This window comes from Cavia porcellus, unplaced genomic scaffold (genome assembly GCF_034190915.1).
Source record: "Cavia porcellus strain 051 isolate PalLab524CR breed Dunkin Hartley unplaced genomic scaffold, mCavPor4.1 scaffold_25, whole genome shotgun sequence".
NCBI lineage: Eukaryota > Metazoa > Chordata > Mammalia > Rodentia > Caviidae > Cavia > Cavia porcellus.
The window spans coordinates 21,767,911-21,793,003 of NW_026947508.1; the positions used below are offsets into that span (position 1 = coordinate 21,767,911).

At 44.1% G+C, this 25,093-nt stretch overlaps 1 protein-coding gene across 11 annotated transcripts in view; it reads left to right on the plus strand.

Annotated features, from left to right (window-relative positions):
* The window catches only part of Rcc1 (regulator of chromosome condensation 1), a 31,528-nt gene that overhangs the window by 1,678 nt on the left and 4,757 nt on the right, over positions 1 to 25,093 (plus strand). The window contains exons 1-5 of one of the 11 annotated variants that reach the window (XM_063235893.1): positions 810 to 3,522; positions 22,211 to 22,292; positions 23,175 to 23,240; positions 24,075 to 24,262; positions 24,434 to 24,613. In XM_063235893.1, coding sequence (XP_063091963.1) covers positions 3,511 to 3,522; positions 22,211 to 22,292; positions 23,175 to 23,240; positions 24,075 to 24,262; positions 24,434 to 24,613 — 528 coding nt within the window. In that variant the 5' untranslated portion in view covers positions 810 to 3,510. Of the gene's footprint in view, positions 1 to 809; positions 3,523 to 10,575; positions 10,725 to 11,801; positions 13,609 to 22,210; positions 22,293 to 23,174; positions 23,283 to 24,074; positions 24,263 to 24,433; positions 24,614 to 25,093 lie in introns of those variants that run through there. The other 10 variants (XM_063235895.1, XM_063235894.1, XM_063235896.1 and 7 more) reach the window with 10 other exon arrangements.

Below are 25,093 nucleotides of genomic sequence, written 5' to 3' on the forward strand. Positions count from 1 at the left end.
TCGGTTTTTTTAAGATGGAATCCCTATGTAGTTTAGGCTGTCCTTGAACTGTGCTCTCCTGCCTCAGCTTTCCAGATGCTTTTTAAATGGACATAATTAAGTGGGGAGAAAATGTTCAAATGAAAGGAAACACAGGAGAGAATAGAGATTTTAAAAATTAAGTAGATTGTTTTTGATTTTTGTTGTTTATTTGGGGGAGGTTTTTTTTCTCACTGACACCAGGCCTGAGCTAAATCCCCAGCCCCAGTTTGGGATTTTCAAGCAATTAAGACTTTGAATGGATTATAAATGTGTAAAATCACATGTGTATATATTTGTAGAGAAATCATGTTTGGGTTTTCTGCTGTAAATAAACATGAATGTATTTGTAATTCTGAGATCAAACTAATGTGTTGAAATAAAAGATTATATATTTGTGTGGGTTTTTTTATGTGTAAATGTCAAGAGGGTTTCAATTTAAACTTTTTTTTTTTTTTTTTTGTTAATCGGTACTGGGGATCAGGAATCGAACTCACGACCTGCCTGCTTGCAAGGCAGGTACTTATACCACTGAGCTAAATCCCCAGCCCCTAAACAATTTTTATGAACAGGAAATAAGTTTGCTTCCAGATTGTTTCAACAAAACAGGCCTCAAAGCATTGGACTCATTGCATTTTGCTTAGCTTAGGTGGCTCATTGTTTAGAACTAGTGGTGAAAACACTAGTTTTGAAATACTCATCAAGTAATAACTGGTCCTAGATATTGAATGAGGATTCTGCATTGCATTGCTTGTTAGACAAGTACTCAAATTAGTTTTGGTCTTGGACAGATAATACGCTATCGCCTAGTTGCCAACCTGCCTCCTACTGTGAGATGTCACAATGGAAGCCTTGTAAAACGACCTTGTCAACAGCATTGCACAAGGTAAAAGATTGAAGGATGGTGAGATGGTAAACCACCTGAAAGGTAGTATAGTTTCTGGTTTGGGCTGAGTTAATTTACAGGGGTGGAGGTGACAGACAGGGACTGATTCCAAAGCAGTTGGAGATAAGATTGTGACTAGGTGAATTTGGGTGAGGCAACTGCATTTGCTCAGATGAGCTTTTATGCTAACCAATTACAGAAAGATAATATTCTGTCTATGAAGAGAAGAATGAAGTGCAGGGGTTTCCTAGCAGTTTAACTCAGGACCTTTACACTGAGCTGTATACTAACCCTTTGAGACTAGGTCTCACTTAAATTGCCCAGACAGAATTTACCACCCTGCCTCAGCCTCCTGATGCTAACATAGTTGTGTGCCAAGTCATACCTGGTTCTGCTTTTTTTGTGTAAATAAGAGTAGAAAAGTGTATTTCCCTGTGTTAAGCATTTGTGACAGGCACTGCTGTAATTTTCATATATTGATTCTCCTTTTTCTTGCCCTATGTGAGATTAATCAGGATTACCTGGGCCAGGGATGTAGCTCAACATAGCATCTACCTTAAAAGTACAAGGTCCAGAGTGTGTTTAATTGGTACCAGGGATCAAACCACCTTGTGCTTGCAAGGCCAGCACAGCTGAGCTAAATCTCCAGCCCAAGGTCCTGCATTTGACTTTTTTTTATTATACCTTGGATTGAACTCACGACCATGCGATTGCAAGGCATGCACTTAAAGTGCTGAACTAAGTCCCTAGTCCCTGACTTTGATTTATAGTACCAAGGAAATTGCCCAAGTTCATAACTGAGCAGATCTTCTGCACAAAGTACTGAACACCAGCTGAAGAAACCAGACGGAGAGGCATGTTCATTTATGGGGCCATTATCTGTTCACCGAAGGCTGGCCATTGTTCATTGTACTAACAGGCTTTGTCTAAAGGGAGTGACTGGCTAGTAAAATGTTAAAACAATGTTATCTTTTCCCATGAGTTTTCAGTTCAGATTCAATAAGAGCTGTATGACTGCAGTGCTGAGCAATAACCAAAGTAGCTATCACAAGTGTTTTAGGGCCTCCTACCCGGTGGAGACCAGCTTGCATTAATTAAATCTTCCTCCGGACTTCTGGCCATTTCCTGCCTTTGTGTCCCTTGTCAAATTTGAGTCACTGGCTGGGCATGGGAACTCATCTAATCCCAGCACTCAGAGGCTGAGGCAGGAGGATCATTTCGAGTTCCAAAGTGAGCTCAAGGCCAGCTGAAACTGCATAGCGAGCGAGACCCCGTCTCAAAAAGACAAATTTGAGTCACTGAATTTGTATACTAACAAGTGAATGTGATCTTGGAAGAGTCACAACTTCATCTGCAAAGTACTTGTCTTAGGGTAGTGGCATATAACTAATTCCCGTCCCTTGAGGTTGAAACAGGATTTTCCTGTGTTCTAGTATATAGGCTGTTTACCTCATAGATCCTATTAAACCACGGTGGTACACGCTTGTAGTTCTAGCACACTAGGAGGCTGAGGTAGAACAATCACAAATTCAAACCCATTTTAAAGGAATTTGGCAAGACCTTGTCTCAAACTGGTTATAGGCATGGTGGTACTTAGCTATAATCCCAGGACCCAGGAAGTTGAGGCAAAAAGATTGGACTGACCCCAATCTGGGTTGCACTGTAAGGCTGCATCTCAAAAAAAAAAAAAAAAAAAAAAAAAAATTCAATACCCTGGGTTTGATCCACTATCAAAAAGCCTCAGGGTTTTAGTCAGGATTTGTTCTTGTGTTTTGAGACAGGGTTTCACTGTATAGTGCAGGATTTCACTGTGTAGCTTTGAACTCACTTTGAAGTCCAGGCTGGGCTCAAACTCCCAGCCATCTTTTTGCTTAACTGCTAGGATTATAGGTGTGTGCCACCACACCCTGCCATTTTTATATTTTGAAACAGGACCCTGCTAAATAGGCTAGGCCCATTTGTGATCCTCTTGTCTCGGCCCCATAAGTATTGGAATTACAAGTGTGTGCCACTGTGCCTGCCCAGAACTTTATGTTAGACAAATGTAGTGAACACTACATAAAACTCAGTTGCAGTTTCAATGAGTTATAGTTGTTCCTTGTTAGCTTCAGGGGATTGGTTCCAATACCTCCCAGGAGATAAGATTTAATGTATATAATGTAGTCTGTAAGTAGTTGTGTTGTCTGGGAAATAATGAGGAAAAGAGCCAGTTTCCTGGGTAGTAAGGGCCCTTCTCTAGCCAAATCTCCCCATTTCACCCATCTTTCTGTATGTCTTTACCATGGACTAAAACATGGACAGAAAGCATGTCTTTATGACAGTACCCTACATTTGATGGGAATGTGCCACATGATAGGATTCTCTAATTCTCACAACAGCTCTGTGGTGCAGGGAGTTTCATTCAGTTAATTGTGTAGGTAAGGAAGATATTTATCCATACTTAATAACAAGACATTTAAGGAACTACTGGCCAATAGAGCCTGAACTTTTTTTTTCTTTGTCTTTTGAAACAGGATCTGACTTTGTAGTTTAGGCTGGCTTGGACTTTACCATGTATCCCATGCTGGCCTCACACTTGTGGCAATCCTACGTCAGCCTCCCAAGGTATGGGGTTACAGGTGTGTACCTATGCTCTAAGAGCCTGAACCACTATCTTCACCTCCCCTTTTAAGCATCCAGAGGAGCATTCCTGGCTCTCAAAGGCAGGGTAATACCTTAAGCATTGCTTCTGTATCATTATTACCCTGATGTGGGTTTATTGTTGTTGTTTTGGAGGGGTTATTTTGTTTTTGCGTCAGGATTTTGCTATATATCTCAGGCTGGCCTTGAACTTATTGTTGTAGCCCAGGCAAGGGTCAAACTTGTGATGCTCCTGCTCCGCCTCCTGAGTTGCTGGGATTACAGGCATGCACCACCATCAGCAGCAATGTGGTTATTTTCTATTTAATGTCTACCTAATTTACTAGTAGGGGGAACCTCTGGAAAAGGAACTGTACATTTGCAAATACTTGTGACTATTATTTTACTATGTTTTATTGATTTCTGTTTTGATCTTTATTATCTCTTTTTTTATTTTTGCTAAGTTAGGGGTTAGCTTGCTCTTTTCCTAGTTTCCTAGGGTAGAGGCTTAAGTCATTCATTTGAGATCTTTGTTTTTGCATTTTAAAAATTTTACTAGTACATTTTTAGATATACATAATGATAATATTCATTATAGGAAATTTGTTTTTATTGGTACCGGGGTTCAAACTCACGACCACACGCTTATAAGGCAGGCACTTATACCATTGAGCTAAACCCCCAGCCATTATAGGAAATTTGTACCTATACATGATATATCTTGATTCTACATTTTTCCCGTATCCCTCCCTCCCTTTAACCCCTCTTCTCCTGCTTATTTACCAAGGCTTTGTTTCTATTTTTTTCCTGCTATTCTTTTTTTTTTTTTCCTTGTCCCTTCCTTCTTTTCCTCTTTCCCCTTGTTCCCTTTTTCATTGAACATTACTTCCCATTTCCAAATATCTGGTACACATTTTGGTCGTTACTTATACTTCCATTTCTCACATTTGAGAAACAGTGCAATATTTAAATGTGTCTGGATATGAGTATGGGTTTGGTAGTACAGACCTATAATCCCAGCATTTGAGAGGCTGAACCAGGAGGACTGCCATGACTTAGAGCCTAGTTTGGGCTACACAGTGAGTTCAAGTCCAGGTTTTTTGTTTTGTTTTGTTTTTGTCTTTTTCGTTTTTATCGGTATCAGGGATCGAACTCACGACTGCCTGCTTACAATGCAGGCGCTTATGCCACTGAGCTAAATCCCCGGCCCCCTCAAGTCCAGGTTTAACTACACAGCAAGACCCTGTCTAAACAAAAGTTAAAAAAAAAAAAAAACATGAGTGTACTATTTACTCACTTAAGATCATACTCACTTAAGAGTATGATCTCAAGTTGCATCCATTTAGCTAGAAATGTCTCAAGCTTATCCTTTATGGCAGAGTAGTACTCTATGTAAAAAAAAACCCTCATATCCTTTTTTTGGTCTTTTTCTTTTTTATCGGTACCAGGAATTGAACTCAACGACTGTCTGCTTGCAAGGCAGGTGCTTATGCCACTGAGCTAAATCCCCAGCCTCCTTTACTGTATTCTTACTGAATGGCTTTTTTTGGTTGGTTGGTTGATTTTTGTGGTACTGGGGATTAAACCCAAATATTCCCAGATTTTGTTTGGGTTTTTTGTTTGTTTGTTTGTTTGTTTTTGAGGCAGGGTCTCACTATGTAACTCAGGCTGGCCTTGAACTCTCAATGATCCTCTTGCCTCAGCCTACCAAGTGGTGGGTTTACAGTGCAGGTGTGTGCCAAAACGTGCAGCCCTTTTTTCTTTGTCGTCTTCTTTTTTTTTTTTTTTTTTTTTGAGACAGGGTCTCACTGTATAGTCCATGATGGCCTCTGACTGACAGTCCTCTTGCCTTAACCTCCCTAGTGTGGGAATTTGGTATATGTATACCACTACACCTAGGTCTGTATGTACATATGGGTGGGTAGATCAATCGATCGATATTACAGTTGCCTCACATAACTATAGGAGCCAACAAGTCTGAAATGTGCAGGGCAGGATGAAAATTCCAGCAAGAAGAATTGATGATGTAGTCATGAGTCAACTTTTTTTTTTTTGACTTTTTGAGACAGGATCTCACTATGCAGTTCAGGCTGGCCCTGAGTTTACTTTGTAGCCCACGCTAGTATCACACTTGCAATGATCCTCCTGCCTCAACCTCCCGAAAGCTGGGATTACAGGTGTGTACCACTACACCTGGTTTGAGATAATAATGTTAAGTGTAATAAACCAGACACACAAACTTAAATATGGCATGGTTTTTCTTAAAGTATTAAAGAGCAAAATAAAAGACAGTAGGAAATGGAATTAGATCTTTTACAAATAGGAAAAGGACATAGATGCAGAAAGGGAGAGAAGGCAAGGGAAGAAGACATAAAAGTAATTGGATGCATTTGTTTACTCAATTTTGTTAGCTTTGGCTTTGTTCTGTCTTGTTAGATTTTACACTGTCAGATGGTAGGGGCAGCTATTTTGAATATAATGGGATAGTCTATGGTAATCATGGTTTCCTATTATATTGCTTTAAAGTCTTATAATGCTTTCATTCATTGGTTTGATTGATTTTATTGTTTTGTTTGATTTTATTAAGTGATGGTATGAACAGCTATTTTGAAGAAAACAAGACATTATGGTAGCCATTGCTGATTTACTATCATCTTGCTTTGATGTCCTATCATGCTTTTGTTCTTGTTTTGATTGGTTCTATCTTGTTATGTCTTATTTGATTTTATTATGTGTGATAGTATAAACAAATTTTTTGAAGAAAATGAGATATTATAGTAGCCATTGTTCACTTCCTGTTATTTGGTTTTGAAGTCCTGTAATGCTTTCATTCTTTTAAATGATTTTATACTATTTTGTTACGTTCAGTATTATTGTGTATGAAGGTACGCTCAGCTATGTCCAAGAAAAGAGACATTATGGTAGCTACTGTTGATGTCTAGTTGTCTTGTTGTGAAGTGCTGTGTTGCTCACATTGTTCTGTTCTGATTTGCTTTGTTATTCTCTTTAAAATAAAAAAAATTTTAAAAGGTAATTGAAGTACATGTACCAACTCCCCACAATGAATGAAATTATATGTATTGCAAACATGTGTCAATAAAAGCAAAAAATTTTTAATTAAATTTATTGGTACATTTAAGGTATACTTGCCATTTGTACCTGTACATGGTATATCTTGATTAGTTTTCCCCCTTCCTTTATCCTCGCTGCAAACCTTCTTCTCCTACTTATTTACAAAAGCTTAGTTTCCATTTTTTCCTTTTTTTCACATTAATGAAATATATTTAAATTTTTTAATGCTTATGAACTAGAATGAAGTTTCAAAGATTTCTAAGTGAGAAGATATCTCACAGGAAGCCATGATTTAAGGTAGAGATAAGGGTGGAACTAAATTAAAGAAATGAGCAGGCCTAGCCAGGAGTAGAGACAGCCTTTTAGACAGGCCTAGCCTGTCTAAAAGGTTGTGCTTTAGACAGAAAATGAAAACATGAAGAGGAAAGGAGAGGGAAGAATTAAAAAATAAAGAATTTGTATATTTCAGGGACATATTGACTAGAAGGATAAATTTGAGGGAATCAAGATCCATGGGGGAGGCATTGAGGGTTTTTTTGTTTTGTTTTTTGTTTTTTTTGGTCTTTTGTTTTTATCGGTACCAGGGATCAAACTCAGGACTGCCTGCTTGCAAGGCAGGCGCTTATGCCACTGAGCTAAATCCCCAGCCCCACACTGAGGGTTTTTTAATTGGCTTTGGTTTGCTTGGTTGTTTTTTGTTTTGTTTTCTACACAGGTTGTTGCTACATAGTTCATGATTCAATAGGGAGCCTCCTGTTGTTGAGATTATAGGCATATGCTACCATGCCCATCTGAGTTTTATTTTGAACTCTCAGTTCAAGATGTTCAATTTTAGGGGCTGGGGATTTAGCTCAGCAACATAAGTGCTGCCTTGCAAGCAGGCAGTTGTGAGTTCAATCCCCGGTACCGATAAAAAGGAAAAAGACAAAAAAAAAAAAGATGTTTAATTTTAGTCCTTCATGGTAGTGGATGCCTATAATCCCAGCACTGGGTAAGCTGAGGCAGGAGGATTGCTGTGAGTTTGAGGACAGCTACTTGGGCTACCTTGTTTAAGATCAACCTGCTGATTTTGAAGTTGCAAGAATCCTCCTGCCTCAGACTCATTAGTGCTGGGATTACAGGAGTGTGCCATCACACCCAGCTTTTAAAAAAATTTTTTTTAACTGGCCATGATTGTGTATACCTGTAATCCTAGCACTCTAGGAGGCTGACGTATTTGGTTACAAGTTTGAGTCTATCCTGGGCAATTTAGAATTTAAGGCCCTGACTAAAATAAAAATGAGGGCTGGAGATGTGGTTAAGTGGTAGAGCTCTTCTTGCTTTGAATGCATAAGGCCCTGAGTTCCGTCCCCAGCACCACAATACATACATACATACACACTAAAAAAGGGCTAGGGGTGTAGCTCAGAAGTCCCTGAGTTCAATCCCCAGTACTAAAAAAAAGAAAAATATTTTTTAAAAAGTGATGGGCTGGGGGCTGGGGATTTAGCTCAGCAGCATAAGCGCCTGCCTTGCAAGCAGGCAGTCGTGAGTTGGATCACTGGTACCAATAAAAATGAAAAAGACAAAAAAAAAAAGTGATGGGCTGGAGCTGGGGATTTAGCTCAGAGGCATAAGTGCCTTCCTTGCAAGTGTGGGGTCGTGAGTTCGATCCCTGGTACTGATAAAAACGAAAAAAAAAAAAAAAAAAGTGATGGGCTAGGCCTGGGTGTAGATATTTGTAGAGTACCTGCCTAACATATGCCAGGCCTGGATTTCATGCCCAGTATAGGAAAAAAGGAAAGAGCATGACCCAGCCAAGAACAGGAGTTAAGTCCTTTCCACCACTTGTATGATGACCCTAGAAAATTGTGTAACCTATTTCATCTCATTTTCCAACCATCATGAGATTTTTTATTTTTTTATTTATTTTTTCTTTTTTTATCGGTACTGAGGATTGAACTCACAACTGCGGGCTTGCAAGGCAGGTGCTTATGCTGCTAACCTAAATCCCCAGCCCTGTTTTTTTTTTTTTTTTCTGAGACAGGGTCTCACTATATAGTTCAGGTTGACCTCAGAGTCTTGTTGATATTCCTGCCTCAGCTTCCTGAGTAATGGGAGGCACCATACCCAGTTACTCATGAGGTTTTTGTGACAAACAACTAAGCTAATGCACATGGATGTTTCTCTGGTTACCCAATAGTTTTAGGAAAGATAATTTTTTTTTTTTTTTTGGAATTACTTTAAGCTAAGGGAGGGCCAGGAACTTAGCTAAGCGGTTCAAGCACCTGCTCAGTAAGCACAAGGTTGTGAGTTCAATCCCCGTTACCTAGGGGGAAAAAAAAAATCATTAAGCTACATGAATGAGTGAGATTTTGGAGGAAGACAGCAAAAAGACACCAGAAATCCTAGCGGTGACATTTGGAGAAATTTCAGTTTATCATCCAAAAGAGGAGTCCATGATGGAAGCAGAGATAAAGAGGTAAGAGACGGAAAGCAGGGGAATGCTTTGGGGTGGACACTGCATTGTAGAAGAAATTCAGCTGGCAAATACTCATCAAAAATGTCCATATGGGGGCTGGGGATTTAGCTCAGCGGCATAAGTGCCTGCCTTGCAAGCAGGCAGTGGTGAGTTCGATCCCTGGTACCGATAAAAAGGAAAAAGACAAAAAAAAAAGTCCATATGAGGTGTAAAGGGAGGGTAGGAGAATGGGGGAAAAAAGAATTAAGTTATATCATGTACAGGTACAAATTTTCCGTGACGAATGTAATCATTATATATATCTAAAATGTACCAGTAAAATCTGATTGGAAGCTGTCAAAAACTTTTAAAAAGTCCATATGTCTGGGCATGGTGGCATATGCCTGTAATCCCGGCACCTGAGAGGGATGCTGAGGCAGGAAAATTGTGGCGAGTTCCAGAACAGCATGGAACACAGTGAGACCAGTCTCAAGCCCCTCCCCCACCACACAACAAAGAACAGTGTTTCTCCAGCTAGGATAACTTTTCAGTCAGAATTAAGGTGAAATTCAGAAAATGCCCATCTGCAAAGGTTGCTCCCCGCCCTCCCTAGGAAACCCCCAGCCACCATCGAATAGCCTTTGCGCTTACTTCAGAAATCTGAAACTTTGAAGAACTGTCAGTATGTATTGTAAAGAAAGGATGTTAGCGAGCCTGGTTGCACACTCCTGTAATCCCAGCCCTGGCGAGGATGGAGCAGGAGGATCGCCTTGGCTTCGGGGCCAGCTTGGGTTACAAAGGAAATTCAGGCCAGCATGAACTCATAGGGAGACCCTGTCTCAAAAAAATCAACAAAACCCACAAAACAGTATTTTGCTAGGTGCTTGTTTCATCTTCAGATCCCAACCCCAAATCACAGTCTCATCTGTACTCACCGGTTCCACTGATCCTCTTGCTCCCTGCCTCCCTCAAGTCCTCTCCTCGCCACTTAGCTCTCAGGCAAAGCTCTGATCCTGTGCCTAACTGCTCAGCTTCACACTGCCTCCGGAGAGAGGCGCTGCTCCGCCCGCGGTCGCAGAGACCCGCATCCGCGACCTGTCAGCCACTATCACCCTCTGCCTGGCCTCCTCCTCTGTCACTGCAAACGTTGCTTCTCGTATGCCTCCTGAACTTGACTTGAAAGCCATTATAACCGCTAGGCTAAGACAGACAGCCCTGTCCTAATCCTGTGTGGAACTGACCGTCTGATTGCTGATTCTTCTCCATGGATAGATCAGGGCAGGATAGATCAGGGTGTCTTTATACACCACATACTCCCAAACCAACCTGGATTCAAGTACACTAGTCTTTCCGGTTGGTTGGGTGGGTGGGTGGTTAGGTGTCAGTCCATTTGTCGATGAGTTTCCAAGATACAAAACCTAGAAACGACAAAAGCAAAGCAAAGCAAAACAAAACATAAAACACCCAGCTATTATAGCTGGGTCAAGCAGGGAGAGAGCCTCTTGGTTCAAGAGCTCGTTAACCGGAACGAGCCACTTGCACTTCCTGGGGTGGCCGCCAGGGGCCGCCGGCCTCTTTGTTTTCCCTCTGGTCAGGGTCGGGGCCGGAGGCCTGCAGAGCGCATGCTCCAGGGCAGTTCGTGGCCCGGTCGGCGAGCGCCGGAGTTCCCTGTCCCAGACCTGCACCGAGGTAGGTGGCGCGGGGACGCGCCAAGGGTCCGGGGCGAGGGCGGCGCGCGGGCAATCGTAGGGAGGCACCGCTGCTCCGCTACGGGCCGAGTACTTGCTCAGGCGCGCTCGCGTCGGCGTGCGGCGCGACCCCCACGTGAGGCGGGCGGCGGGCAGGAGAGGTGCGGGTGCGTGTGTTCCGGTCCGGCGGCAGGCCGGCCCGCGCAGCCCTCCGCCGTCGGCCCCGCGCCTCTCTCGCCTGCGCGGGCGGGAGATTCAAACTGCCGGGTGCGCGCGCCGCGGGCCCCAGCTGCCGCCCGGCTCCCGTGGGTTGGTCTCGCATTCGTTCGGAGCCGCGCTGAGCGGTGGAGGGGCCTCTGCCCTGGAGAGGGCTGCTTTAGGAGCCCGGGGGTGGTTGGTGAGGGTTCGTTTTGAGGAAAGGAACCTCAGCGTCTGCGAGCACCCAGTCGACTGCTGGCCAGTTGGAGAGGTGCGCCCTGAGCGCTGCGTCGATTCGGTCGACAAATTATTTGCAGGCTGTCTACCCTGTGCGGCTCTTGAATTGCCGCGAAACAATGGTGACAAGGGCGGGCCTCCTGTGGCCTTTAAGGAGCTGCGTGTCTCCCCAAGGAGACCTCATGTGGATCCAAAGTTACTGTCCAGTGTGATCACTAAAAATATCCTTACAGCCCCAGCACTGCTGCGGGCCAGTCATTCATTCATCAGAAATTATAGAACTCGGCCACGTGTGACTTGTGTGCCCCAGCAGTTGATTGTATGGCGCACCTCAAGGGGACCCCTAAACCTTCCCCTGAAGGTGAGGATGGTTTTGCAAATGAGGTGAAGAGCGAGTTTTTATGGCATGGTAGAGGCAGCCTAGAGGTGGTGTGGTCAGAGTGAGCCAGGCAGGAGCATAATACATGCAAAGGGATGAATCAAGGTATAGGGGAGTGTTGTCATTTGGGAACCAGCCTGGCTCCTTTGCACTTTTTTTTCTTTCTTTCTTTTTTATCGGTACCGGGGATCGAACTCACAACTGCCTGCTTGCAAGGCAGGCGCTTATGCTGCTGAGCTAAATCCCCAGCCCCTCCTTTGCACTTTTGATGAATTCAGTTAAAACATAGGCAGCTATACAGAAGTTTATAGGCAGAGTTTATTGTAAAGCAAAAAGAGGTTAATGCCTTTATTATTAAAGAAGGGCAGTATAGGCATTTGCATCAAGTGGAAATTTAGATACTTTTTTTTTTTTTTTACACACTCAATAATTACTCCTGGGGTTCAAGTAACTATGGAGTTGATCATACTTAACCCACATTTTTGTCTGTGATTACTTTGGAATTGCACAATATCGTCCTTGTTCTTTTGAGGTGGTTAGGGTTTCTTTAGGGGCCTTAATCATGTGAGAAATGGGGCTGGGGATTTAGCTTAGTGGCATAAGCACCTGCCTTGCAAGCAGGCAGTCGTGAGTTCGATCCCCAGTACCGATAAAAATAAATAAATAAATAAATAAAGAGATTTAAAAAAAAATCATGTGAGAAATTTATGAAAGAAAATACTAATTTAAGTTAGATTTGAACCCAAGGAACCAGGGTCTTTAAAGAATGTTTCTCTTTTTGGGTGTGATGGTGCTCGCCTGTAATCCCAGCACTTCAGGAAGCTGAGGCAGAAGAATCCTAAATTCAAAGCCAGCCTGGGCTAAGTAGTAAAGTCTAGATAAAGCCTGAACTGTATAATGAGACCCAGTCTTTCCCCATGCGCCTCCTGCAAAATGTTTCCCTTTTTGAGATCATTGGGCCATAGGTTATAGAAACCAGGTATCCTTTGTGTCTTATTCTAGAAATAGCTGTGTCACAATGTATAAATCTGTTCCTGTTCCACAGGGATCATTTTGTATCTGAGACCTAACAATGGATTATACATTTAATTGTAACTGGCAAAGCATGTTGTTTTGGATGCCTTTTGTGCTGGGGCCAGCTAATGTCTAATTACCTACATAACATTGTGCTCTGGGTTACCACAGGTAATTCAGGGACTAGGGGAAGGGGCAGTGATATGCTGCTTCGGATCCGGCTTAGTGTGAAGGATTGGAGAGCAGGACTGAGGAACACTGGAGAATTCTCCCCAAGAATGACATCAGAATGAAACTTGGAAAGATGAATTAGGAATTAATTGGGTTTCAATTACAAAGACAATCCAAGAATGGGAATGCTTTTGTGTTCCTACTTGGATGCCCTTGGGCCACCTACCCAATCATCCAACTCTTAGTTTCTTTATGTAACATGAAGGTGAGAAGCCTGTGGTGAGGTACCAGTACTAAGCAGTGGTTCTAACACTGCTGTGTTAGAAGCTGTGGCCCCTTTCCTCAGGGAAAATGAACACACAGCCGCAGCCCCTGGGAAGAACTGCTGGTGTAAAGTGAGCCAGCTTTGTCCCTGGCATAACAGCGGCTCAGGAAATGTTTGTTGGCCTGAGAGCCCTCTCCTCCCTCCCCTCCTGTAGGGACCTTTCATACACAGGCTCCTGTGTGTAGGAGCTAAGGGGCAACTGCTGCTGTCTCGCAGCTCTGAGTGTCCCTTTGCCAATAAAGGATTAATAGGCTCTAGGAGAATGCCTAGTGTAGTGCCCCTACCCGTTCATTCAGCAAGTGAGGAAAGTGGTTAGAAGGTGCCTTGACTACTTTGCTTTTGTTACTGAGACAAAATACCCAATACCAAAATTAAGGAAGGAAAGGTTTATTTAGCTCACAGTTTGTGGAGATTCAGTCTTCAGTCAGCTGGCACCAAGGTGGGGTGACATGGCACAGAGGCAACACTTCAAGGTGGCAGAAGACAGGAAAAGCAACAGGAACAAAAAAGAGCCGAGAGCAAGCCTCTTCTCCCTTAAATCGCAGGCTACTCCTTCCCAGGGTAAGTATGGCACTCACATCTCCCTATCCCTCCTCTTGTATGTGATGAGGATGTCTACAAAGTAAGGACTCTGGCCTCCTGTCCAGTGGTTTAGTTAAACCTCTAAGCTTTTCAAATTGACACAATGTAGCAACTATTACAATCCACCCCTTAGGGCCAGGGATTTGGCTTAGCAGTATAAGTGCCTGCCTGACAATCCACCCCTTGTCAACTTGACAACCAGACACTTCTATCTATAGAGGGCCTTTCCTAGTCCTGGTGGCTCATAGGGGAAGTTTGTGTTTGTAATTCCTTGGAAGAGTTACTGAAATTCTAGCTAGTTAATTCCAATCTACCACTTTCAGTGCAACCCATGGCAAAAATAAAGACACTAAGGCATATTTGTAATTGTGGGGAGCCAGGGAGGTCTCAGTCCAGCTAGGATGATGGCTAATTGGAATAAAGGCGTCAACCCAGGACCAAACCTGGGTTTTATTCATCCTTGAAGAAGGGAGTGGCTGGAGGATGAGTGACTGTCAGAATGGCAGAAAGTCACAAGTGCTATGAGCTGGGCCAGGTAGGAAGCCTGAAATCACTGTAATATGCAGAGACAAGGAAATGTAAAAAGAGTAATCTGCATAATGCAATTTGAGGTAATATCTAATGTTTGGTGTCTGTGTTTCAACTGTTTTGTGTAATCTTTTATGCCTTATCTTGAAGACTAATCCCAGCAGCAGACCAATCCCAGCAGCAATGTGGAACATGGCTGTCCCTCCCACCTGGTTCATTTACATGTTTTTTGGGAGCTATGTGTCAGAGAAACAGTGACCTACCACCTTGTTTCAGAGACTCATGCACATTCCTTTATACCCAATGCATTTAGTCCATCTGCAAGAGTTGCCAAAGTCCTAATAGTTTAAGCCTGGCTGAAAAGTCCAAGTCCCAAGTCTCCTCTGAGATCTAAGGCGAACTCTTAGCTGCAAGCACCTGTACAAATGAAAAGTTAGACACTCCCAACATTCAATGGCACAAGATAAATATTTTCACTCCAAAAGTTACAAATGGGGTGGGGGATACAAAAGATTGGGGCTCAAGCAAGTCCAAAATTCAGCAGGACAAGCATGAAGTCCTAGTTCCATGTCCATCATCTGAGGCAATCTCAGCTCCAAGATCTTGCACAGCTCCACCCCTATAGCACTTCTGGTGGTTATAGCTACCATGGCTTCTCTCCTAGGCCTGCTTTGTTCCCTCCTTGTAGCTTTTTTTGGGTAATCTGCATTCTTGGCTTTTCCATACTTCTGGAATCTCCACTGTACCTTTGGCTTCATGTTTACAGCTTCACACTCTTCCCTCTTAGAGGCACGCTGCCTGGCCTCCCAGGCCTTCTGAAATTGGGTGGAAGCTTTCTTTCTTTCTTTTTTTTTCTTGGTACAAGGGATTGAACTCATGACCGTGCACTTGCAAGGCAAGTGCTTATGCCACTGAGCTAAATCCCAAGCCCACGGTGGAAGCTTTCTTAAGCCCACAACTCCTGCATTCTACATGTACCAATGTGATGTGGATGATGTCAAGGTCTACTGTGCCTTGGAGCAGTAGTCAAGCTTCCCACTGTCTTGGCTATTGGGGTCAAGTGCTTGGATTGTTGGGCACTCTGAATCCAATTTTGAGGAACATATTCTGTATGCCACTGCCTTTCTGAAACATGGTGTTCAGTGGCTTTCTCCTCAAAGTAATGTCTTTCACCTTTGCAGTTTTGAGGCTGCCAAGGGTAAAGACTTGCTGCTTCTTGTGATGCCATTAGGCCATCTTTTTAACTCTGTTCCTTCCCAGCTGTTTTTGTTTTTGTTCTCGGTTTTTGGTACTGGAAACTGAACTCAGAACTTGGGCTTGTCAGGCAGGTGCTTATGCCACTGAGCTAAATCCCCAACCTCAACAGCTGTGTAATCCACAGCTTTATTGGCACTTCCTTTCTGGCCAAATGCACAACATTTTAAATCATCCTGCTGGGTTCTTTGCTTTTGATTCTCAACATAGATCTGGCTAAAAGCCCCAGCAGTAGCCATGCCACAGCCTCAATATTCAACTGCCTTGAAATTTCTTTGCCAGATTAATTAGTCCACCGCTCTTAGGCTCAGTCTCAGGCAGAGTACCTGGACATATACAAACTTTCTGCCAAACCATAACACACGTTGTCTTGACTGCAGCAGCCAGTACAGGCCTTCCCAACAGAAACCTCCCGAGTCTGGTCTTTACTGACAGGATTTTGGTCAGCCTTCTTGGTCCTCTGAACTCTGACCAGAATCTCCCATACAGAACAGCATAAGGCATTCTAGCACCATGTTTTCAGGGGACATCTCTGAACCTTTCCATACTCTTTCCACAAGCCATTCGCAAAGGTTCTAGACCACATGATCAGGTTTAGCCACTGGTAACAAATTCTGTCTTGGTTACTTTTCTTTCATTGCTGAGACAAAATACCTGACACCCAAAATTAAGGAATGAAAAGGTTTATTTAAGCTCAGTTTGTGGAGGTTTCTGTCCATAATCAGCTGGCTGCAAGGCAGGGTGGCGTGGCACAGGGGCAATACTTGAAGGTGGCAGAAGACAGCAAATACAACAAGAGCAACAAAGGGAAAAGCAAGCCTCTTTTTCTCTCTTATATTGTAAGCAGGCTACCCCCTCCCAGGGTGAGTATAGTACTCATACCACCTTGGTGCCCTCCTAGTGGGCAGGATAAAGATGTTTACAAAGTGAGGACCCTGGCCTCTTGCTGAGTTGCTTAAACATCTAAACTTCTCATATTGATACAAGGTATAACATAGCAACTCTGACCTTGTCTAGTCCTGCTGGAAGTGGTCAGGAGACCTGAAGGTCTGTTCTGTTTCTGTGTGGTCAGACACTTTTCTCTGAGCCTGGTCTCCCTGACCTTAAGCTGGGTGGTCACTCTCAGAGGCAGATGTGAGCTCTCTGGGAGAGGGTGGCACTCCATGGGTGCCTGTTAAGTGGCAGCTGACTCTATATGACTTTTAGGTATCTGTGACTATTTTGCTTTGCTGCTAGGTTGTAATTCCTGAAGGTGAAAGTTGGGGAGCAGAGGACAGGATCAGGAATGTGCTGACAAAGCACAAATTCTTATTACCAATCTAGACAAAACTGGTTAAGGAAGGACACCCGGTGGCTGGGGATGAGGCTCAGGAATAGAAAGGGTCTGCCTTTGACTAGTCTGTTCCCTCTCTCCCCTGCATTTTGTTTTCTTTTCTTTGTGACAGGATCTCACCATGTAATCCAGGCTAGCCTTGAAATTGCTATAATAACCCAAGCTGGCCACAAACTCATGATGCTCTTGCCTCAGCTTCCTAGATATGAGCATTATAGACATGTGCTACTGTGCTTGGCAAGATGTTTGTTTGCTCTGTTCCTTTCTTTATTTTCTTCTCAGGGGTGTGTGTGTATGTCTGTGTGTGAGTTTGTTTTTTTTTTTGAGACAGGCTCTCACTGTGGAGTTCAGTCCTTGAACTCAGTGACCCTCCTTCCTCAGCTTCCTGAGCACTGGAATCACAGGCATGCACCATTACACCCATGCCTACGGATCCTTCAGAGGAAGTGGACAGAAGCAATTTCTTATAATACTCTAGGACACCAGCTCTGGCATCTGATCATCTTGGTTCAGATCTTGGTGTTCTCTTTCAGTGCCTCAGTTGCCTCACCTATAAAGTGGAGTCATTATAGCCAGATGGTAATGAGACGCCTCAGCATGTTAGCCAGCCCCATAGGACTAAGGAGATGTTGACTGACTCACATTCCAACTCACAATAGCAAATTTTGTTCTTTTGTTAATGCCCCATGTTATCAACCACCTCATCCCTTAATTTCTCTTTCAGTTGCAGTGTGCTGGTATAATCCCGTCCCCTGCTTTTACAGTCAATTTCTTGTGCTGATTAGTTGTGGTGGTGGTGAACCCAATGCATGTGTGCCATGACTGTACTGAAATCCCCAGAAGATTTGTGGACTGAACCTGCTGTGATAACAAAGAGCCAGCTGCAGCCCACGTGCTATTGGTTTGCCACCACTGTTTCAGGACTCTTCCCTGTGTACAGCTGCCTGTCAAGGATCATTCTGATAGGCTAATAGTTTGTGTTGGGCACAGCTGTTTCCTTACAAGCTATGCCTGATACAGCTCTGCCCCAGCCTATCCCTGCTTGCTTCACTGTCATGTCTTAGCTGGCTCTCAGTCCTTCTGGCTTAAGGAAGATACCTGGTGAACTGGAGTTCTGGACCTGACCTTTCCTCTCTGTCCCGGTGTCCTCCATCTTACTGATTGTCTTACTAAGTGGAGCTCACAGTCTTATTTACTTATTTATTTTGGTACTGGGGATCAAACTCATGACCTCAGGTTTACCAAGCAAGTGCTTGAACCACAGAGCTAAGTCCCCAGCCCTCCTCCTTATTTAAACTCACACCTAGGAGTAGGAGTTCCTCTGTTTGGCCAGGCTCCCTAGACCTCCTGGGTTTGTCTTTAGGTTGAAAAAGTTCTTTTTTTTTTTTTTTCTTGAGACCGAGTCTCACAGTGCAGCTCAGGCTGGCCTCCAACTTATGATCCTTCTGCCTCAGGCTCCCTTGTGTTGAGCTCACAGGTGCGTGCCATCACCAGCTCTCTTTTTCATTTATCTTTTTGATGCTGGGGATTGAACCCAAGGCCTCCTGCATATTAAATATGTGCTTTAAAAAAATAACAAAACCAAAAATGCATGTTCTATCGCTGAGTTATACTGCCCAGTAGAAATAAGTTTGGTTTTTTAATTTTTGAGGGATATTGAATCCAGGGCTCACACTGAGCTATATTCCCAGTGCTCTTTTTAATCTTTTGAGTCAATGTCTCATTAACTTGCTGAGGCTGGCCTCCAATTTATGATCTGCCTGCCTCAGCCTCCAGATAGCTCAAAGTAGCCTAGATGAACAAGTCGTTCTTGATTCTTCCCTCTCCTTTCCTTGCTCTCATACTTAACCCACCAGCAAAACTAGTTTTTCTGCTAAGTAGGTCTTTTTCTGTTGTCCCAAGCTTAATCAGGCCATTATATCTCTCACATGGTTGCCGGCAGCAGCCTTCTAACTCACTGTGTATCCCAGGTTGGCCTCCAAACAGCTGCAGTCCTTCTGTGTCAGCCTCCCAAATGCTGGAATTATAGGCTCCCTCATCTTACTGTTTTGAGACAAGATCTCAATAAATTTCCCAGGCTGGGCTGGAACTTAGGATCCTCCTGCAGCTTCACACTGCCATTTTTAATGTTTTTCCTTTCCTTACAGGCTATAAGGCCCGTGATACAAGGAGGGGTTAGTCTCTGTTTTCCTTGCTATACCTTCTGGTTGTACCATCATGCCTGGTTCCTACCCAGTCTTGATAGCAGTCCTGAGAAGCAATCATCACATCCCTTTTTACAGATTAGGATGCAGCTCAGAGGTTAAAGCCTCTGGCCAACTGTGATCACAAGAGCAGGGGTGAAACTGATCCTAGTGGTACCTGCATGTAATCCTAGTACTCCAGAGGCTGAGGCAGGAGGATTGCTGTGAGTTCCACAAAACAAAACAGAGCAGAAGTGAGAAAGCCACGGTTTAATAGGTGGAATCTAATTCTTGCCAATCCCAAAGCACATGGATTTTTAGTGTGAGGAGGGGTCTCAGGCATGTTGGAAGGGAGGCATTCCACCTTGGAAAAATAGAAGTTGGATGAAGTTCAGAATTGCCATCTCGTTAAAATGGGAACTGGACCAGTGGCAGCCTCACAGGCTTGGCAGGATCTTAGACAGTGGTGACTTCTTTATCTTCAGTACCTTGTTTTCCTCCCCCAGAACGGTCAGCAAGAAGTACCTGGCCTTGTGTGCGAATCCCATGGGCCAGACAACTGGAAAGTTTGAGGCTTCAAATCCTACCGGGAAGGAAAAATGGGGCAGAGTTGCTGGGCACATCCACAGCAGAGACTGGAAAGGCTCTTGGGGTTCTCATTTCATTTGTTGCCTTGGGTAGAGCCTTCACTCCTCACCTAAGATGGAGGAGATCCCATGTTCAGAGTGCCTGAGGACCGTGCCTGCATGGTCTCTGGGGCAGGCCCTAAGTACTATAATAACACAATATTGGAGCAGGTATTAACTCAGTGACAGCACTTGCTTGGCAAGTGTGAGGTCCTGAGTTTGATTCTGAGTACCAAAAACAAAAACACACCAATATTGGTTTATTAAGCACTGTGTGAGTACTTTTATTTATTTGTCTGTTTGTTTATTGATTTTGCTTGCTTGATTACACCAATGGGGATCAAAGCCACCGTGTTGCACATTGCTGGGCAAGCACCGTACCACTGAGCTACACCACCAGCCTAGTGTGAATACTTTCACAATATATTAGCCCATTTAACCCTACACGTCATACAGAGATGTAGCTACTGTTATCATCCCCCATTTTACCAAGGAGGAAACTGATTGGTGGAGACACTGAGTGACTGTCCAAAGTTAAGCAGCTAAAAGGTAGTCTGGCTCTGAACGCCACGCTTTCCACTATCACACACTGCAAGAACTTCAAAGTGGGGCTGGAGATGTAGCTCAGCAGCACAGTGTCTCCCTGGCAGGCTCGAGGTCATGAGTTTGAGTCCCAGCACACACACACACACAAAGAATTTCAGAATGCCCAGCCCTGGTCTTCTCTGCCACTGGGTTCACAGTCCAAAGATTGGAGCTTCGGGGTTAGCCAACTTACCTTTGATGACATTATGAAAGACTAGGACTGAATAAAGATTTCCAGAGCTGGATGTGTGGTAGGAAAAAGACTTTAGGGCACAGTTCAGTCACAAATAAAATGTACAGATATGTAGAAAATGTTGGTTCCCAGCACCCTGGAGAAGACAGGAGGCCTAGAGAGGCAACAGTTGTTCACAGGTAGGAGGGGCAGGCCCAGACCTCAGCTGCTCTGAGTGTCCTGGGTCTAGCTGGCTTCGTTACCCAGGGTGATTTGCTGTCCTGGTTTGGTGACACCTGGTGTTTCTGTGTTACCATGTTTGTATCCTCTTGGACCTTGTAAGAAAGCCAGGCTCTTTCCAGGTGTGGCAGTTCTCTACCAGAGGGCACAGATGGTTTGGTTTGATGTTTTTTGATGGGATATTTGGGGGTTGGTTATTCATTTGCTTGGCTGGTCTTTGTGGGTTGTGGTTTTTGTTGTTGTTTTATCTTTTTGAGACATGCTCTTGCTATAGTCGGGCTGCCCTTGAACTCACTTTGTATCCTAGAAGGGCCTGGAATTTACAGTGATACTCCTGCCTGGGTCCTGAGTGCTGGGATTACAGGCATACACCACCATACCTCACTGAGTTTTTTTTTTCTCAGTGAGTTTTATTTTGAACTCTCAGTTAAAAATGTTCAGTTGGGGATGGGAATTTAGCTCAGCGGCATAAGCACCTGCCTTGCAAGCAGGCGGTGATGAGTTCAATCCCCAGTAAAGGTAAAAAAAAAAAAAAAAGTTCAGTCATGGAATTGGGGATATAGTTTGGTGGCAATCTGGCAAGCATGAGGTCATGAGTTTGACTCCCAGTACTCCCCCCCCCCCGAAAAAAAAAAAAAAAACCTTAAAATGTTCAGTCAAGGACCAGAGATTTAGCTCAGTGGCATAAGTACCTGCCTGGCAAGTGCAAGACTGAGAGTTCGATCCCTGGTACCAAAAAGTAAAATAAAATGTTCAGTCAAAAGGGGTGTGGTGAGCAGGGTATGGTGGCACACACCTGTAATCCCAGCACTTGGGAGGTTGAGGCAGGAGGATCCTTGTGAGTTTAAGACCTGCCTGAGCTACAACGTGAGCTCAAGGCCAGCCTGAATTGCATAGTGAAACCCTGTCTCAAAAAGACCAAAAAAAAAAGATGAGGTTGTGCATGCCTATAATCCAAGCACTTGGGAGGTTGAGGCCAGAGGATGGCCATAAATTGCAGGCCATTCTAAGATACGTAGTGAGTTTAAGGCCAGTTTAAACTGCATAGGGAAACCCTGTCTCAAAGCAACAAAAAAATATCTCAATTGTCTCTACTGGGTTTGAATTTGGGACTTTCCTTTGTCAGCTCCCATAGTGCCAGGATTGTAAACATCACTGCCACATCTGCTTTCCTTTTTTGTTGTTAGTACCAGGAATTAAACTCAGAACTTCACGCTTGTCAGGCAGGTGGTTGTGCTATTCAGCTAAAACCCTAGCCCCTCCTTTTTATTTTTTTTTTAATGTTATGGATAATATTTGTAAAGTTTGTGGGACACAGTGATATATACCTATAATTCCTGCATACTGATAGGGTGAGGCAGAAGGATTATAAATTCTGGCCCAATCTGTGCAATTTATCAAAATATTGTCTGAGAATCAAAAATCAAGAAAGGGCTGGGAATGAAGTTTAGTACAAAGACCTAGGTTTAATCTCTTGTACAAATAAGTTCATGGAACTTAATTTTTATATATTAATTACTCAATTATTGAGATACATTTTAAAAAGTGAAATTGCTGGTCAATTCCTCTGCCTTTATAGAGTTTTAGATTAGAGTTGCTTATTGGCACAGAAAAATGTTTGCCGTTTTTGACACGTAAAGTAAGCGGCTGGGTTTTTCAGGACACAAAGATGCCACCCAAGCGTGTAGCTAAGAGAGCATCACCCCCAGAAGATGCTGTCCCAAAGAGCAAGAAAGTGAAAGGTAAGTGGACTATGACCTCTTCTTTCTGGTGTGGGTGGCCTCTTGGACCCGACCCCTGATGGTCTGGAAGTGGGCCCCTCCATCCCTGACACTTGAAGATGAGGGATTTGGATGTCCAGGGACCTTATCTAGCAAGACCCCATCCTATAGCTCATTGAATTCCATCTCTCTGAGAATCATAAACGAGGCAGATGTTTATTTGAGAGCATTTCAGTAGTGTTGGCTAAAAAAATTATATCCTTGGGCCAAGCATGGTAGTGCAAACCTATAATTTCAGTGCTTAGAAGGCTGAGGCAGGAGGATCACTGCAAATTTGAGGTAGCCTGGTCTTCAAAGTGAATTAAAGGCCAGCCCTGTCTGCATAGTGAAACTCTGCCTCAAAAAGAAAAAAAAAATTTATATTCTAAATTGGGTATGGTGGCGCAAGCCTGTAATCCCCAGAAGGTGAAGCAGGAAGATCGCCATGAGTTTGAAGCCAGCCTGGACTGCATGGTGAGTTCAAACCCAGCCTGAACTATTAATGAGACCCATCTCAAAACCAAAACTAGATCCTAGGACTTGATCCTAGGTGGTAATGCTTTATGGTTAGCACTCTGGTTTCACAGCTGGGTTCAAGTGCCTGCTCTGCTTTGTTGTAGCTATGTAGGTGTAGGCAGATCACTTAACCTGGCCCACCTTGTGTTACTCCATAAAACGGAGGTGAGAACAGCACCAACCTGTCTGGGCTGTTGTGAGGATGAAATAATATAATATGCAGGCTGCATTCGAAGAAAGTGTCTATAGTTTCCTCTCCTGGGATTACAGAACAGGACAGAGACAAGAGAAAGCCAGTCTGGAGGTAGGGAGTGTGTGTCATGCTCAGACAATGTCTGTCTTTTACAGACTCTCGTAACCAAGCAGTGAAGCTCACTACCTCCCGCGGTGGTCCTAGCACCCACTCCTGCCAAGGTGTCTGAGGACCAAGCCCTCCTGACCAGAAAACCCAAGCAGGTGGCTCCTGCCTGGTATATTCTCCGCGCAGCAGCAGTGGCCATGGCCACAGCCCTGGAGAAGGGCCTGGATGCTATTGGCTGGCCAGGCCTATGGGCAATCTCCCTCTGCCAGCACAAGGCCTTGTAACACCAACTGGTTGGCACAAACCTCCCTAAAAATGCTTCTATGAGTCTTAGTACTGTGCTCTCCACTTTAGCTGTCAGTTCCATTTTTCCTCTGAGTGATGTCTTAGAATTGAAAATCCCAGCCTCTGGAGATTGAGGAGGTTGAGGGTGAAAGCTGGGGACTGCTCTGATCCAGGTAGTCTTCGTTAGTCTCAATGCACTCTGCTTATTAGCTTAATGGACCACTAAAGCTCTGTTTCCTTTCCTGCAAAACAGGATTCTAAATATGGAAAGAGTGCAGAGCAAGTTAGCAGTTAGTAAACAGTCACCAAAGCGTAGACATTGTTACCTGTTATCTCTTGGCACCATTGCTTCATACTAACCAGGAAAAAGATCCTATATTCTCCCTCTCCACCAATACCTGTTTTTTCTCCTTGTTTCTGTTTCTTCCCTAGACATTAATAATTTTGTGCTCAGGTTTTAATCTTCACAGAAGCCCCATGAGACGGGTTACTCCATTTTACAGATGAGGAAACTTAACTCTGGGAAAGGTCATACTAATGGCCTTTATGGAGCAGAGGCTTGACCCTCATCCTGTAGAACCCTAGGACCCTAGAGTCCATAAAGTGACCTCTTCTCTCTCTTGTGATCCTGCACACTCAGGACCAACTTCTCCATCCCTCAGTTTCACACAGGTCTCACAGTACAGCCTCAGGCATGGTGTTGACGCTGGGCCAGGGAGACGTGGGCCAGCTGGGATTGGGGGAGAGTGTGATGGAGAGAAAAAAACCAGCCCTTGTGCCCATCCCTGAGGAGGTGGTTCAAGCTGAGGCTGGCGGCATGCATACTGTGTGTCTCAGCAAGAGTGGCCAGGTAGGTTGGGGGCTTGGGACCAGGCTGGACTGGGCTTGGAGTTGGGGAATTGGGAGCAGTAGCTTTGAGCCACACAAATTTTACTGTGGAGATGGAATTGGTCAGCCCAGCGGGGAACACCCTGAAGAATTTACTGGGAGGCCTTTGCACTAATGGACAAACCGGGCACAGATCTATTCCTTCGGCTGCAATGATGAAGGTGCCCTGGGAAGGGACACATCAGTGGAAGGCTCAGAAATGGTCCCTGGAAAAGTGGAACTGCAAGAGAAGGTGGTACAGGTGTCAGCGGGAGACAGTCACACAGCAGCCCTCACCGAGGATGGCCGTGTCTTCCTTTGGGGCTCCTTTCGGGTAAGACTTTGTGTGGAAAACTGCAGTTAGCCTGTGGGGCCCCTAAAAGACTCTACTTCCCTGCTCCGCTGTACAAACATACTGATGAGAGGCTGGGGATTTAGCTCAGCAGCATTAAACGCCTGCCTTGAAAGCAGGCAGTTGTGAGTTCGATCCCCGGTACTGATAAAAAAGAAAAAGACAATAAATAAATAAATAAATAAATAAATAAATAAATAAATAAATAAACAAACAAACAAACAAACATACTGATGAGAAAATGAAGGCCCATAGGCAGAGCTGGAGCCAGATCGTGTGTCTGGCTTTTTCATCTGCATCTGTCCACACCACTGCTGTTTTCTGGAGTCTGACACTTTTGGGTTGGGCTATCCAAGGAAGCTGCTATTTTATCCCTGTCCCTGCCTCAACCTCTTTTCCCTTCCTAGCCCTCTTCTATATTTTGCAGAGGATTTAGGGGAGGAAACTAGACGGGGGGGGGGG